An 18083-nucleotide genomic window follows, 5' to 3' on the forward strand; every position below is an offset into this window, starting at 1 on the left:
AGTAAAAATTAGGTGATAAAAATCACAAGTATGACAAAAAAGGCAAAATTATGACATACAAAGCACAACCTGATAATACATAATAATGAAGACAGACATTTTTATTTCTATTTCTTTATTTCAAGAAAACAAGAGTCTACATACATTTAAGAAAGATCGCATTGCAAAAACATCAAATGGCTCGTAGCATCACAAACCAAACCCAGTTCAATATTAACTATGAGAAGACATTTGTGCAATATAAAATATCTGTAATCTTAAAATAGTCAGACCAAACAAAAAAAAAAAAAAAAATCACCAAAGGAGAGAAAGAAAACAATTCAGTAGAAAGATAACAGTTTGGTTTCCGTGTTTGTAGTGAACAGTCAATGTGCGTGTTTTTGTGTAGGTTAGTATTCCTCAGGCTGTTAAATGGTTCTGTTTGTTTGACCTGCAAACATTTTACAGTGAACACCTGAGGGACAAGAAGCATGACCTTACTGTGAGTCGATGAGGTTTTTTGGTATTTCAAGGTGAGTAACACTAAATGTACTATTTTCAGACTTGAAACGTCCTTTAATATGATTCACCGGTGAAAGACACGAACTTCATGTGGATTTTGTCTTGATGAAAGAACAGCTAGAAGTTCCCTAAGAGATTAGAAAGTGTCACTGGCAGAGGATCCATAAAGATATCAGAGGCTAAAGAGACACGGTAAAGGAAAAAAAATATGAGATGGGAGGATAAATTATTTGTCGGTAAAAAATGTGCTTTCCACGAGAAACTTTGCGTTCGCTCGCTAAACATTTTGTGTTCCATGAGAAACTCTGCGTTCGCTCGCTAAACATTTTGCGTTCCACGAGAAACTTTGCGTTCGCTCGCTAAACGTTTTGTGTTCCCTGAGAAACTTTGCGTTCGCCTGGTAAACATTTTGCGTTCCACGAGAAACTCTGAGTTCGCTCACTAAACATTTGTGTTCAACGAGAAACTTTGCGTTCGCTCGCTAAACGTTTTGTGTTCCCTGAGACACTTTGCGTTTGCCTGGTAAACATTTTGTGTTCCACGAGAAACTTTGCGTTCGCTCGCTAAACATTTTGTGTTCCATGAGAACCTTTGCGTTTGCTCGCTAAACGTTTTGCATTCCACGAGAAACTTTGCGTTCGCTCGCTTACCGTTTTGTGCTCCCCCGAGAACCTTTGCGTTCGCTCGCTAAACGTTTTGCGTTCCCCGAGAAACTTTGCGTTCGCTCGCTAAACGTTCTGTGTTCCCTGAGAAACTTTGCGTTCGCTCGCTAAACGTTCTGTGTTCCCTGAGAACCTTTGCGTTTGCTCGCTAAATGTTTTGCGTTCCACGAGAAACTTTGCGTTCGCTCGCTTACCGTTTTGTGTTCCCCCCGAGAACCTTTGCGTTCGCTCGCTAAACGTTTTGTGTTCCCCGAGAAACTTTGCGTTCGCTCGCTAAATGTTTTGCGTTCCACGAGAAACTTTGCGTTCGCTCGCTTACCGTTTTGTGTTCCCCCGAGAACCTTTGCGTTCGCTCGCTAAACGTTTTGCGTTCCCCGAGAAACTTTGCGTTCGCTCGCTAAACGTTTTGCGTTCCCCGAGAAACTTTGCGTTCGCTCGCTAAACGTTCTGTGTTCCCTGAGAACCTTTGCGTTCGCTCGCTAAACGTTTTGCGTTCCCCGAGAAACTTTGCGTTCGCTCGCTAAACGTTCTGTGTTCCCTGAGAACCTTTGCGTTCGCTCGCTAAACGTTCTGTGTTCCCCGAGAAACTTTGCGTTCGCTCGCTAAACGTTCTGTGTTCCACGAGAAACTTTGCGTTCGCTCGCTAAACGTTCTGTGTTCCCTGAGAACCTTTGCGTTCGCTCGCTAAACGTTCTGTGTTCCCTGAGAACCTTTGCGTTTGCTCGCTAAACGTTTTGCGTTCCACGAGAAACTTTGCGTTCGCTCGATTACCGTTTTGTGTTCCCCCGAGAAACTTTGCGTTCGCTCGCTAAACATTTTGCATTCAACGAGAAACTTTGCTTTCGCTCGCTAAACATTTTGCATTCAACAAGAAACTTTGCTTTCGCTCGCTAAACATTTTGCGTTCAAGGAGAAACTTTGCGTTCGCTCGCTAAACATTTTGGGTTCCCCGAGAAACTTTGCGGAAACATTTTGCGTTCAACGAGAAACTTTGCGTTCGCTCGCTAAACATTTTGCGCTCCCCGAGAAACTTTGCGGAAACATTTTGCGTTCAACGAGAAACTTTGCGGAAACATTTTGCGTTCAACGAGAAACTTTGCGGAAACATTTTGCGTTCAACGAGAAACTTTGCGTTCGCTCACTAAACATTTTGCGTTCAACGAGAAACTTTGCGGAAACATTTTGCGTTCCACGAGAAACTGCTTCCGCTCGCTAAACATTTTGCGTTCCACGAGAAACTGCTTCCGCTCGCTAAATGTTTTGTGTTCCCCGAGAACCTTTAAATTCACTTTCTGTTCCGCTGAGAACCTTTGCATTTGCTCACAAAATGTTTGACTTTGCGTTTGCTCTCTTTCGCTTTTTTTCTATCACCATGTCCCTTTAGGGAGAATGTAAGATAAAAGATGTACGGTAAAATTGTTTTACCGTAATAAAAGAAGATTCCTCTTGCTCTGCAACTCATATAAAGCACAATAAAATAACAACATATACAGTGAAATGCAAAGTCTGCTCGAGACGTTTACACGTTACGGATAAAAGTACTACCGCTGAAAAGATGCAAACAGCAAAGGACTGAACTAAACGCATCGCACCACAGAGAGGAAAAGTGAGGTTAAAGATGTCATGATAGTGAGGTAGAAACACTGAGTATGTAAACAAGAACACTGAATAGACATCATTACTAAAATACAGAAGGAAAACTATTTCTCACTGGCTTTACCTGGTACAAATGCCCAGTTTACGGGAGAAATATAGACTATTGTGACCTCAAATGTATGTACTTTAACCTTGAATGTGAATGTGAACCTTTTTATAATTAAAACAAGTACTCACATTTTTCACAAAGGTCCTAATCGGGTTAGTGTGTTTGTGTCAAACAGTACTGAGGAGAATCAAGCAACATCTACTCAATGGTTCCTATAGAAACAGAATCTTGCAGTGTTCTGTGTATAAAATCCCATAAAGTGAATTCAAACTGTTCCATTCCAACGGAACTAAAACATTCCATTTCTCCGTTTTTGATGTGAAAAGGAAATGAGACATTTTGCTACAACAATGTGAAGATGAAAACCAGGATTAACAACTACAATATTTGATCCCTCACCAATTCATTATTTACAAAACATCAACTCTCCAGTCTGCATAGAAAGTAAAATAATCTCCTGGTTAACGGCGTTAGTACAAAAAAAAAGTGTCATGGTTTTGTTTACACCTGATCTGTATTTTGATAGATGATAAATGACACATAAAAAAAAAAAAAAGGAAATTATTTGACAGAAATTGCAACTGCTTCAATGGATCCTGTCAAATGAACTCAAATCAAAGCAAAGTTTAATTAGGCTACCGCTCACATTTTTGCAAATGTTTCAACATTTGAAACCAATATTATTAGCATGGAAATAACATGGTGACATTTCAGATAAAACAAAATCATTTTAAATATCCTTGAAAAACAAAAATAAAATAATAAGAACCATCCAAATACTTTCTTAAAAAAAAAAAGTAAAAAAAAAGAAGTAAAAATAAGGCACAACGGTGATTGAATTATAATTTTTTTTATATAGAAGTGCTGTTGTTCGGGTCAGAAACATTCAAACCTACAGGAAAGATCGGGTCACTATGTACCCAGTTATTCACATTATATCGTTCACAGTATGTCTGTATGGTTGTGAGCTTTATAATAACTTCCTTCTCTATTGTCCCGTGAATATTTTAGAGCATTCAACAACATTCGATCAATCCTAGTGCTGCATTATCTATATCGAAAGTATTTACATCTATACTGTCTGGTAAACCCCCGTCCAGAAGGATGGGGTGAAAGGTAGTTTTCATGGGATATGCTTGTTTGAGGACATAGTGCAACTTGTGCGTCTAAATCTGGTCCAGAACAACAGCACGAGTCACAGCAGAGAACGAGAGGGACGTGAAATCATTGCTGGTGAGATTTGAGCAGAAAACACACAGGTCTGAAGTCAGTTTGGAAGACCGATGCACTGAAGTAGAAAAACAGCGTGTTAAGAAAGATACCTGCATAACATTTCCACGTGATGGGTCTTTAATATAGAGATCGAGACTTCTCTTTTCACTTCTGCTTTCTGGAAGTGAGCGCAAGACAAAATTCACAGTTCCGGGATTCACTGATTCCTTTTGTTTCCCTTCCATCGGTGAGCAATTTTACTCTGCAAACCTGTAGAGAGAGCAAAACAAAACTTACTCAACCAAACACACACAAGAAAGTCCATTTACAACACGTAATAATAAAACACATGATTTGGAAAATCACAATAATGACAAATAAGTCGCAATTATGACATAAAAAGTCAAAATTATGAGATACTAAGTAATAATTATGATGTAAAAATGCTAAATTATGAAAGAAAAGTAGAAATTAGGAGATTTAAGTCAGTCAAAATTAAAATTATAAATGGAAATGCCATGACTTTTTAATGTCAATTGTTTTTTGTCATAATTTCAATTTTTAATCTCAAAATTACTTTTTTTGTCATATCGAATTTTGTCACAATTTACATTTTTTATCTCATAGTTATGACTTTTGTCATAATATCAAATTTGATGTCATCCACACTCGAGTATATGCTGAAACGTTTGCACAGTCGCTGCATGCAAATAATTGCACAAAATGCACAAAAATAACTTATTTGAAAGCATAATAATTCAGCGTGTGATACTGTAGGTAAATAGAGCAAAAACGAGACAGAGACCCACTCAGACCCACTGAAACGCACATGATCAGCCGGTCATTGATCCGGCAGTTCTGCAGACGGCTGATATCTGGCCCGAACACAAGAACATCTGGCTGCAGACGTCAGCAGAAACACACCACTGCTCAAACGAAGACCATATCTTTCATTGATATACTCTACTCAACAGTTACAGGCTACAGGCTTTGTTGTTGTTGTTCTCCTAGTGTTTCTAATCCGGGGTCCATGTGTCGGACGCTTGGCAAGTAAATGATTTACTGATGTCATCCAAGCTGTTTCTGCATCAGATCCGATTTCATCCTCGGCCAACTATGGCTGTAAGCTAATCCAATAATGCTGAGTGTCCGTGCAATTGTTTTTCCAAGTTTGACCCGATCGAATTTACTTTACAGAGACTGAGCCAGAATATATTCCACAAAAGGATAACATTAAGAAAACTGAGTAAATATTGGGTTATAATCAGGGGTGCCCGTAACTGGTGCGCATGCGTAGAAAAAATTACTAAATGTGGAAAATGTGGAGGGAAACGCTTTTGAGTACCGACATTTTTGGGGATAAGGACACTCATCTCGGGTAAGATAGCAATCATGATGATATGATAAGTGTGTTCATTAATTATTAGAGGTGCAACAGATCGCAGTTGATCCGTACAGATCATGGTTCGGCACGCATGTCATTTGCGGATTAACTGCTACGTTATACCATCAGTGAACATTTATCATTTGGATGTGTTTTGTCTTGCCAATTTACACATAAACGCTAGTCTGGTTAAAACCAGACCATTCTCAGTAGTAACTGAGTTATGGTCTGGCAAAGCTTCATTAATAACTCATTTCCAAAGGGGCGTCACCAACGGACGTCGCTCAAATGCCTCTGGGCGCAATTGGATAGACCTAAAACCAATCAGAGCGATCATCATTGTGTAAAGCCCGCCCCAACGTTTCTGATTGGTGCCGTGATTTCGATGGATTAGAAATGGGCTTGAATGAGCTCTTTGCCAGACTACTTGCAGAGCAAATCTAAATTTGCCAGAAGTTGTCAGGGTTTTCCCAGGCTACATAAACGCAGAAGAAGAGGCTAAAATTGGGACTGGCGCACAGAGAGAGAGAGAGAGAGAGAGAGAGGGGGGAGCGTTTCAAACAGTGCTTGAACACCGATTTGATTCCTCTTTCGCATTTACTTGCGCTTGAATGGCCACATACTCACAAAATTATGTCAAAACACCCATCTCGACAAGTATTCTCTCGGTTATGTCATTAGTGAACAGTTGAGAAAGAAACCGGATGTTTCAGTATATTCGATCTGTGCATTTGGCAGCCTAATGTTCCTGCTGTTGTCTGTGTCATCATTAATGTTAATAAAATAAAAAACACATCAGCATCATCATCTACCATGTTGGAGAGAGAAGAAGATAGTGAGGAGAGCAGTCAGGAGCAAATGATGACGACAGCTTGTAGGATTAGTGCTGTGTGAAGTGTATGAGAGCTCAATCCCATAAAAGCACCGATGGGAGTGTAAAGTTCTGCGTGTGATCTGCTGACAACACGCAAATTAAAGAACAGATGCTCCCGGATCATTTCCGTAATGACTGACGCAATCTATCAAGAGCTGCGCAAATTAGCGTCTGGTTTAAGACATGCTTTTTTGGGGTGGTAAATAATGGCGGAAACACCAGAAAATTGACTAGCGCAAACCTTAATAAATCACCTTACTAACTACCTAACTACACGCGACGCACGATAAAAGGGCGTCTTTTCCATGTTAATCAGAGTGTTTGTCCTAACCAGCCGCGACGGCGACACGCGATGATACTATTTTAAAAACGGTTTCTATTTTTCTGCGACGTCGCACTGGAACAACAAACACAAAGTGTGGCAATGATAATCTCAGGTACTGTTTATGTGCTTTATTTAATGTTAAAAGCTTGTAATGTGACACTGAATATCATTTAGTGCTCCAGCTTTGTAGCTGTAAAAGCAACAATGGATTATTCACCTCAGATCTTGAAATTTAACAAATGAAAACAAGAACGTTCAAACTGTGAACAAACAAGTGTATTCTTTGGCAAAGATTGTTTTAGTAACTCAGTAGCTTATGTATTTTTAAATAATGTTTAAATGGTGTAATATTTGTGAATTTGATTATGTAGCTACTTATCCATTTTCTTGCGATTGCTGTCAAGATTACTCTCTGGTGCCGTGATCTCGCCGCGAGACTCCGCCCACACGCAGTTCTGATTGACTGACTCCGCCCACGCGCTGTTCTGATTGGCTGTGGGTTTGGATAGATTTTTACGCATCTCGCAGTCGCGTCACGTCTAGTGTGGACAGACAAATTACTTGTCGCTGGAATCTCATCGCATCGCGTCTGGTTAGGACGGCTTACATGATTAATTTAAATACTCTCCTCCCATAAACTTTGCATCTGAAAGGGAAACTCCTACAAATGCATATGCAATAAGGTCAGCCGCAAAAATAACCCTGTCCACGCCTTTTCAGCGCTAATTTTCACTGCGTGTCTTTAGTAAATCCTGACAGTAGTTTTTTAACACCAAAAGAGGGTTTGAGTGTTTTTTACAGTGCACAAATGCCTTCAATGTCACATCTTACATTGACTTATTATTAATTTGCAAAGGGTTTTAGGTTGTTCATCTTTAGTTCAAAATACTTTTTTTTTATCTGATAGACAAAAAAACAAAACCAGTTTGACGATCAAAAGAAAGCAAGGCTCTGATTGGAAAAGTGTGCTAAATACATGGGAAAACGGCATGTTTTAAGATCAATTATCAGCTGAAAGATATTCCAGCTTGCATAACAGTCTGTAAACACTCGCTCGCTCCCTCCAATCCTGGAAAACAACCCCCACTTTTCCCAAAGGAGTCTGAATCGCACACACAAATGGTAAGTTTTAAATGTTGAGAAATCTGATGGTGTATTAAAATGCATTTCTTACATTTTGTTCTGTTCGGATCAAAACTTGAATGTTGTCCCGTTAGTTTAGGCATAAACACTGACTTTCTGCTCAGCTCCGTGGCTGTATGTTGATCAACACGACATGGCTGTCGGTGAACAGAGAGAGAGAGAACACACTGTACCATATATTACAGCAGCTCTGCACTCAATGACCCGCTTATATAATGACCATAATCACAGATACAATCACACTAACATGATAATATACGCTCTCCCATCTGGAAAAGATCTGAGCACAGAGAGAGTTGTGCCTGCGAACATCAGTCAAATATATAATATTTATAAAAGGTAACAAATACAACTTGCAAACTGGCCTAAAACACCGACTTGGTAAAATGCTTTACTGGCTTTATTTTTTACAATACTATGACTTCTAAAACCACTTTGTCCATTCAAGGATTTACTTGTGTATGTATTTGAATTATCTTAATTTCACGCTTTTCTCAGCAAATATTGATTAATAGACAATAAATTTGGATTAATCATATTTATTGGCACTAGCAGTGATTATTCAATAGGTCAATCGGGTCAAACTAACCCATAATAATAATAATAATAAAACAAATAGTATTAATTAAAACAATTTAAATATAAATTAATAACAATATTAAAAACAAAAAGCATTACAAATTAATTAATTAATAAAAATCAACAGAAAACATTATTATCAATATAAATTAATATAATATAATAATAATAATTATTATTATGAAATACATTTAAAATATTTAAAATAAAAGTATAAGCAATAATAAAATTAGAATTGAATTAAATTAAATAAAAAAATAATATAAATGTATGAAACATTATAAAAGATTATTGATATGAGTGAATATAATTTACACATTGGTCCACATTACACTGGTGTGAATTTTTGCTATTAAATAGTATAAAACATTTTTTTTTAAATAAAATAAATAAATAATAAAAGTTATATATAAAAATAAAAAGTATTAGACATAATAAAATGTACAATAAATAAATAAACATATTACTGTTAAAGTAATAAATGTGTTGAAATAATAATACATTATTGATATGAATGAATATAATTTACATACTGTTACACATTACATGTTCATAAAATTTTTGTGATGTGAATTACTGAAAGTGAGAATGTCTTTAATTAAAAAAGAGGAGCAATATCACCATTGCTATATTTCATGTGTGAATAATTATGTACCTGACAGTGACAGTATACACACAGTAGCAATGGAGACTCACACAGGCTGGCAGGCAAAGAACAAAATGTTCTGAACATGAGTCCAGAGCGAGACCATAGACCCCCTCAGTGTCTCAGGGCCTGAAATGTGTGTGTGTGTGCTTCGGGACGGGAGGGTGGAGGGCTTGAAGAGCACGTCTGAAGGCGCTCCGGGTGTAAATACACAAAAGTACCCCCTCTTACCCCACTAAGACACACAGCCCGACTCCCAGGCCTGCTTGTTTTGACGGATGGCTGCATCCATTCAGGCCGTCGGGGAGAGGAGGAGTGTTGCATAACTGCTCTATATGCTCACTGAGGCCATAAACCCCTGATGCACGAGTCACGTACACGTTCACATCCTCGCAAACACAGGCCCTCCGATTTTACATCAAACAAGCCGCCATCTTCATTGCATTTCACTGGAGATGGAGTCTTTTCTCCTGGTTAAATAAAGGTTATACAGATGCGTGCTAGTCTGAATGAAGTCATTGTTTTAGAACAAACCGGCTGTCGTATGTTCTAGCCTCCGGACAACAATGAAGCCAGTCTTGATTAAAATCGTGCTATAAAATGGCTTCAAAATGCATTTAATTTCCGCTGGCCTTTTCAGTTGAACCTCATCCAATGCAAAATCCATAAAAAGAATGCAATAAACTCTGCGGGAACAACATTCCGGTGTTACTGATGTTGTATAACAATTGGTTCCTACCCAAAACATTGAAGCACCTGGTTGGGAGTATTAAGACAGAAAATTTCAAGTGTGAATTTTAAGTTAATAAAATACTTTACTGACTTTAAATTACAATATATTGACTTCTAATGACACGTGACAATGGAATATATTAAAATTATAATTTTCTTTAGAAAATATGAATACATAAACAATTAATTCGATTATTCAGCATTTTATTTAATTTGATTAAAATGTTTTTGTTTTTTTATTTACAGCCACAGATTTGAATAAAAGGGAAGTTAGAGGAAAAACATAATATATATAATTATTACTGAAATATTATTATTACTGTTTCAGCAAATTTGTAATCTTCCAACATTAACGGCAAACCCATAAATAAATAAATAACTTTAGATAAAATTACATATAAATAAAGAATTAAATATAAATAAGTTATTATTAATTAAAAATAAGAAACATTATAATATAAACATACATTGATATTACATATTATTGATTTGAATTAATTCAATTGACTTTGATACACATTACAATACTTGCCGTGAATTACTGAAAGTGTGAATATTTTTTATAAATCAGATTATTCAGCATATTATTTTATTTAATTAAAATGATTATTTGAATGCTGAATTGACAGCCCTAGATTTTAATAAAAAGTAAATTAGAGGAAAAACATAATAGCTATAATTATATTGATTCAGCAAATTTAATAATCTTCCAACATGAACAACAAACCAATAAATAAATACATTTAGATAAAATTAAATAAATAACATTAATAATTGGTATTAATAAAAATAAATTAATAAAACATTATTAATAAAAGTAATACACATTAAGAAAACATTGATAATAAACTTGAGTGATTTTAATGAATAAAATTCACACTGTTATTCACTGTGGCGTGAATTCCTGAAAGTGTGAATATGTTTAATTAAAAAAATTCTAATAATTAAAAGCCTAAATATAGCTACTTTAAATAAATTTTAAAAAATGCTATAGAGTGACTTGCATTCAGGAAATGCATTCAATTTCCTCTGGCCTTTTCAGTTGAACCTCATCCAATGCAAAATCCATTTAAAAAAAGTGCAATAAACTCTGCGGGAACGGCATTCCGGTATTACTGACGTTGTATAATAATTGGATCCTACCCAAAAAAACAGAACGCACCTGGTTGGGTGTATGCCGTGTATCACACAGTCACGCTATCGCCCCTGGCCACATGCATTCTGCTGTTAAAAAGGTGTCAGATCTTGTTAGTCAAAATGTTGGTAGGAACTCGGGGCGTGGTGCCGGTTAAACCAAACAGGCCTGCGAGACGTGCGAAGGGTAGAGCGTGGCAGCCTCGCAGGGTACATGTTACCCCTGAGGCCATTTACTGTACGTGGGTTTGATTAGAGAAACACAAAGCAGCTGGAAGGACGAGAAATTCTGGAATAGGCAAAGAACTCTGGGAAGCAAACTCAAGATCGGCCTAGCTTCGTTTATAATCAATTTGGCACCTGCGAGCACTTTAACACGTAGATAAATGTATGTATTTACATCATAGACTGTAAAAAAAAGATGGACGACGCACCATCTCTCTCTTCCACTGGTGAAAAGTGAAGCCGCCAGAGACCTAATATGGCGTTGACATCTTGCGCTAATTTGGGACCTGATTCTGCCCAGTAGTGAACGTGAAGAAGAGCCGTGATGTCAAGGTCCCGGCCTCACTCACTTTACTCATTATGTCGGTGTTGAAGCTCCAATCTCCTCCCGAAAATCCCCCAAAAAGTCTGTTGGTGCCCCAGTGACTATTTCGTTTAGAGAAGCTGTCAATCACAGCTGTCAATCATGACGTCACATTCCCATTTTTATAGCATCAAATAACTAACTAAGACCAACTAAAAACTACCTAAAATTACATAAAACATCTTTGAAAACAATGTATTTGAAGCGTAATTTGATTGTTTAGTTTCCATTGCGTCCCATTAGACTACATGGGGAGGCGGGGTTTATGACCTATACTGGGACCAGCCACTGGGGGGCGATCGAGGCGCTTAGGCTTCACTTTTCAGGACTTGTGCGGCACGCCTGATTTACATATTGGTAAATTTAGAACAACCTAAGAGGCTTGTTTTCGTGCATTATGGGATTTTTAAACTGGTGAATAAAAATGGTGAATACAACATTTCTGTCAGGACCACTATCGTCAAATACGATTGGCAATTAGCATACAGTTTGGATTAGCGGTATGGTTCTGTTCTGGGCAACAACTCCCATGCAGCCTAGCATGAATAAGAGCAGGACCCTTTGGGTAACAGAACAGAACCAACATGAATGTATGCAGATATCATTAATTAATAAAGATTTTAATGTACAACATAATTGAGAATTTAGTCTGATTCAAAGGGGAATCAGAATGCCAAATCCTGACTGATGAGAGGAATAGCTGTGGATGGAGGAGGGTAAAGAGCTCCTGAGAAACGCGATAGCTGCTGATAATACTGAAGGAGCTCATGTATGTATACAGTGATAGGCGTCGTATTCCTATAGGTAGACGTGGATCAGCTGAGAGTCAGCTGACGCGAGCTTGACTAGCGTAACCTGCCAGAACTGATGCTGCGCTTGATGTTTAAAATGATATCAAGAAATTGCAACCCACCTGAAAGAGCAAGCATGCTCGTTTTGGCCAATCAGGTCGGCTTATCACGCACATGTGACCTGGTCCATTCTAACTTCCAGCTGAAATGCGTCGGGCCGGTCCTGCGGGTTGACCGCCAACATGTCCTGCAGAAGCCGCTTGACGCCCTCCGACATGATACTGCGTGTCCTTTGCGGGATATGCAGGATCATCTTCGGGTTCTCCAGCAAGGCCTCGCCCACCGGGACGATCTCGGTTCCCTGACGAATGTACGTGCCGAGGAGCTCTCGCTTGGATTCGGCGTCGATAAACGTGATGCGTTCTACCATGGCCCAAATGATGATGCCGAGCGCGAAAATGTCCGCCTTGGCGGTGTAATGGCCCTCCCACACCTCCGGTGCCATGTAGAAGTCAGAACCGCACGCTGACGACAGCCAGAACTTATTAATGTTCACCATGTTCTTGTTTACATGGTTGTCACCGTTGTTCTCAATGTAGCTGAGTCCCGCGCACACCTTGCTGAGGCCGAAGTCGGCGACCTTGATCACGGGACCATCCGATTTCTGTGAGATGAGAATGTTGTCTGGTTTGAGGTCCCGGTGGACGATGTTGTTCTTATGTAGGAAGGCCACAGCGCTGGTCAGCTGCTTCATGAAACTGCGGTTGGTCCGCGGATCAGGTCGTCGGGAGAGGATGTACTGGTTGAGGTCGCCCCCATCGCAGAACTCCATTACAAACCAAAGATAACACGGTTCCTCTGGGTGACCCAAGATACGCTCACCTGGAATGATAGTAGAATGTGGGAATTACGCGATGAAAATGCACAGGTGGACATTCAATGCTGAAATTTGCAGGTAATTGTTGTGCATAACTCCAGTAGTCAACATTTGAAGTGGATCAAAACAGTTCATGAACTGTTGAACAAAGTTAACTCATGTATGACTTTGATGAAAGGTTTTGATCCACTTCAAATGTTGACTACTGTAGTTAAGAAGCAGGACCCGCTGTTTAAGGCCCCGAAACACCATGCCAACAGTCGGCCGGCCCAGTTTTAGTGTGTTCTGCACCGTTGACACTAGTTGGACCCTGTCAGGGGCCTTTTTTACCAATCCAGCATGTTGAATTATAAAGATTACAAAGAAAATTTTACTTCAAAATAAGGCGCACTGATTAAACATTCACAGTAAGACCAGAAATGTGTATTAAAAGGATAGTAAATTGATGAAAATTCTGTCATCATCTACTCACCCTCAACCTGTAAAGACTTTCGTTCACTTTCGGAACACAAATGAAGATGTTTTTAATGAAATCTGAGAGATGTATGTCCCTCTGTTGACAGTCTACGCAACTACCACTTTGACGATTCAAAAAGTTCATAAAGAGATTGTAAAACTAATCCATGAGTTGAGCAGATTAGTCCAAATTTTCTGATGAGACTCGATCTCGGCTTTTATTCGCATATAAACTTTGTTCAGCGAATATAAATAGAAGCTCAACTGAACCGCGAGAATGAACCTCATTGGTTCTTGCACATCAAGCAAACTTGCTTGAGATTCTGTTTACCACAACTGATGTGTGAGTAGATGAATGCTTATGAAAATAAAAGCCTAAATTAACTCTATTCAGTGTATAAAGCGATTTTGTCTCTTCAGAAAATTTGGACTAAACCACTCAATTCATTTGGATTGGTTTAAGATCTCTTCGTGAACTTTTTGAAGCGTCAATTTGTAGTTGCTTAGCTGTCAATGGAGGGACAGAAATCTCTCAGATTTCATCAAAAAGATCTTCATTTGTGTTCCGAAGAAGAACGAAAGTCTTACGGGTTTGGCACGACACGAGTGTGAGTAATTAATGACACACAGAATTTTCATTTTTGGGTGAACTAACCCTTTTAAGAAAGCAAACGGGGTCAATTTTAATTTCATGTAGCGAAACTAACAATTTCTTTTGCCTTTTTAGTAGCTCCTTGCTTTCAAAGCATAAAGTCCCCAATTTAAAGATTCAAAGAAAACAACGGTGGACAACAATGTGCTCCAAGACCAAGTGGCCTCCTTTTTAAGTCAGAACTGGCCTTTATTGTAAACCACTTCAGGATGATGGCAAATCAAACCCACTCCAGTCCATAATCTACTCATGTGCTTCAATAGAGCTGTTTCTGCTGAGTTAGGCCAAACATCTCTTCATTGAACGTTTCTGGTCTCTAACTGACACTGATAAGCCGTTGTGTCAGACTCATTAGCAAACAGAGACGGTCGTGTTTGATTAAACCGAGTTCCGTTCAAACTACAGCGGCTTTACTGTCCAAAGTACCAAAGCCTTCAACAAAGAGTGTTACGCCAGCCAGAACTAAAGTGCTGCTTTAGCTAATGCTGATAGACTAGCAAAACACCAATCAGCCTTTAGCTGAGCACAGATTTCCTCTGAGCGACACGTTTGGAGCCCTTCCAAAGAGACTGTATGAGGCTAAGCATTAATAATCTGTCTGCGTTCTGTGATAACTAACATAGCTTAACTTCAGGAAACAAGGGTTGGGAAATGCATGGAAAACAGGTGGACTGTGACCTGTGGAAGTAGCCTATATAGCAACTTATAAACACTTAGGGAAAGGAAACACTTGGGAACATGTCTCCTATAATCCTAAAAAAACAAATGTTAGGTCTCATGAAGCAGGATTTCCCAAACTGGGGTTATCAAACTTTAATAAACAGCAAAAGATCTACCCAAATACTTCATTTTTGACTTATTTTGTTTGCTTACCTGCATTTCATGTAACAATTAAAGTGCCCCATTATGCTTTTTCTTTAATATATTATCTTTGTTTCATGCAGTGTGTAATACAGCTGTTTGTGAAGGTAAAATGTCTGCAAAGTTTTAAAAATTAAAGTGCACGACAAATAAAGTTATTGTCTCCTATATAAGAAAGATTCGATTCTGAACAGCCGAAACGAGAAACTGAATCTTCGAACGAACCGTTTTCAGGCTCTTTGAGAAATTAAGTGATGATGTGCAATATATATTATTATGAGATATAATAATGAAAGTGTTTTTGACCTTTGATGCATGTAAACCTATTGTAGGAGAAAATCAGGAACCTTTAAAATATCACAATGGGGCACTTGAACTGACATCAGAGAAGCATGAGCACGCAAATGTGTTGTTAAATTATTGAAATATTAACTTTATTACTGAGGGTATTTACTTTGGGTTAAAAAAGGAGAAAGAAAAGTTTGGGAATCTCTGATATGAAGTAAAGTGTGATCTATAAAATGGTTCACTTTGACCGAAATGACTGATTACAGGCCACAAACACAATATTCTGGCCAAGTCGATACAGACATGACTGACATATATGTCGTATTTGTCAAAAAGCATTACATAACCCAAAAATCCATCAGCGAAAACATTTATATCAGGATCATTTCTAAAGAAGGCTGTAACATCAGGATTAGTTTTTCCGCTGTAGACGAGGCCACTAAATGGTGGCACTTGCATAACATCACCAGTCAGCACAAAATAGATCCTGCCACTGCTGAGCACAACCACAAATATAGCACTCACACGCAACTCACTGTCACCTCGACACACCAAACGCCACACAAACACCAACATCACATTCATATTGTGCCATTTTGAAAATGTATCAAATAATTCACAAAATCCCCTTTAAAATTGTTTTGAATGGAATGCACCAATGGGACGTGTAAAATATTTCAAAATTTCAACTAGCCTATGTGATCAACTATAATCAGGGTTCCTTCCTATGATCATGGAAATATCAGGGAATTAAAAAATATATATATTCCCAGGTCCCGAAAAGTCAAAGAAAATAATAAAATTGTAAAAATGCATTAAAAAAATTATAAAAAACATGGAAATTTCAATAGCCAATTTACATTTTTCATGTTATGAACCACTCTAAAACATATAATGAGCTAGAAATTGTTGTCTTTGATTGCAATGGCTTAAAAATATTCTTTTTTTTTTATCCTGTAAATGTCTTTAAAAGTACTTGCACAGATTTAACACAGATTACTTTACACCTTGACAGCAGTTTAATTTTGGTAATACAAATGACATGAAATGAACATGTCATTTGACATGGCATTGTATGCAAAGTTTTGAAAATTGCATACAATGACCAGAGGTGTACATATATATGGCCTGTATGGGAGTGAAGGGGTTAATGCATTGAGTGCTGGAACATGATGTTCCCTCACGCACAGACGAGCTTCTCTTCCTACTTTGTGCATTCATGATGTGCATTTAAGATGCACAATAAAACCATAAAGAGTTTTAATACTAATGCATGCATATTATTATTAAAAGTGCAATTGCTTTTATGCAACTTTTACAAAGCAAAAACCTGCTTGTGTTGACAAGATAAATAAATAAATCAGATATCAAGCATTTAGTTCACCTTATGAACAGTGCACATGCTTTCAAGAAGCTCCAGCTACAGTACAGTACTGGTCTGTGAAACTTTATTTACCTTTCAGTGAAGTTTCCACTAATCTCAAATACTGCTTGTTTCGCTTGTTCCCGTGGCTCATTTTCTGTGCCATCCCGTTTCTTTGCAACACACACTCCTCCAGCTGCACCACATTCTCGTGCTTCTTCTCCAGGCTCGCCAGGGCCCAGAACTCAGCCAGTGCAAGCTCCACTTTCTCTGGCGCGTCGCAGCGGAGCTTCTTCACGGCCACCCGGGCTCCGGTCCTGCGGGCGACTGCTTCATACACCACGCCGTAGCTCCCCCGACCCACCTCCCGAATCAGACTGTACCGGGGCGCCGAGAACAGCGTCGCGAGCTCCCGGTTGGCACTCTTAAGGAAGCCCGTGGAGAAGCAGTCCTCTTCTTCCATGGGCTCATCATCATCGTTGGTCTCCACGGGAAGCGGGCGCAAAACTTTACTGACATCCCGCCTCATGTTCGCGATGGGCGGCTTGACTCTCTTGCAGCCCCGCCGGAGGCTCGTTACTCTCCCCTGTGTGCCGTTGCGCAGCTCCATGAGTTTATTACCCCCTGTGTTGACATATGTTTCGGGGCAATAATCCTATTTGTCATAACGTCCCTATCTAGCTGACTGTGCTCGTTTTTTGAGGGGAAACTCGACAGGTTTGTGTGTAGGTTTTTGTTTTGTTTTTGTCACGTCTTCTATCAAACGTCCAACTGACATAAACAATAACAACATTAACAGGAGAAAGCAAAGGGGGCGTGGCCTCGGCGGACTGTTCCATTTCATTCAAAAGACGGGTGGGGTTTGTCACAAAGCCTTTTAAACAATATTTAAGCGATTTTTTTTTTTTTTTTTTTTCAGAGTTTATTGAAATGCACAGATTTAAACGTAATAATACACATTTAATTGTGTTTTTTATATATTGAAAAGAAGTAAAATTCTTTTAAGAATTTAATCATTCCATTAAAGATTGTATTTTGACAAACAGTGTTGGGCAAGTTGCCCTAAAAAGTTGTTAATTATACATCTTCAACAGTGTATTTAGATTACTGTACTAATTACTCTCTCTCTCTTTAAAAAGTATTGGATTAATTATAATTACTTTCTAAATCGCATATCAACCTCGAGCAGTAGATCAACACAAGGATAGACATGAAACTGCTCTTTTAATTCTTTCAAAAAAAAAAAAAAAAATCATATAACATAGCAAACATTATTCTTGAACTGACCTAAAGGGAGAAGGTTACATTA

The 18083-nt window shown here is 38.5% G+C and overlaps 1 protein-coding gene across 10 annotated transcripts; it reads right to left on the bottom strand.

Moving 5' to 3' along the window:
* Window positions 1-278: 278 nt before the first annotated feature.
* stk35 (serine/threonine kinase 35) lies at window positions 279-17558 on the bottom strand. 10 transcript variants are annotated; one of them, XR_014199529.1, is made up of 4 exons: window positions 16868-17558; window positions 12400-13159; window positions 2441-4350; window positions 279-1255 (listed from the first exon to the last, which is right to left on the bottom strand). XR_014199529.1 is itself a non-coding variant. In XM_082144422.1 (3 exons), exons 1-2 carry the CDS (start codon window positions 17382-17384, stop codon window positions 12444-12446), a joined length of 1233 nt encoding a protein of 410 aa, XP_082000548.1. In that variant the 5' UTR covers window positions 17385-17558; the 3' UTR covers window positions 279-4350; window positions 12400-12443. The 10 variants fall into 10 exon arrangements, 1 of the variants encoding a protein (XP_082000548.1); XR_014199530.1 differs by having other exon boundaries at window positions 279-2289; XR_014199531.1 differs by having other exon boundaries at window positions 279-2362.
* Window positions 17559-18083: the final 525 nt, after the last annotated feature.

The sequence above is a fragment of the Leuciscus leuciscus genome, assembly GCF_965113295.1.
Source record: "Leuciscus leuciscus genome assembly, chromosome: 18".
In the NCBI taxonomy this organism is placed as follows: Eukaryota; Metazoa; Chordata; class Actinopteri; order Cypriniformes; family Leuciscidae; genus Leuciscus; species Leuciscus leuciscus.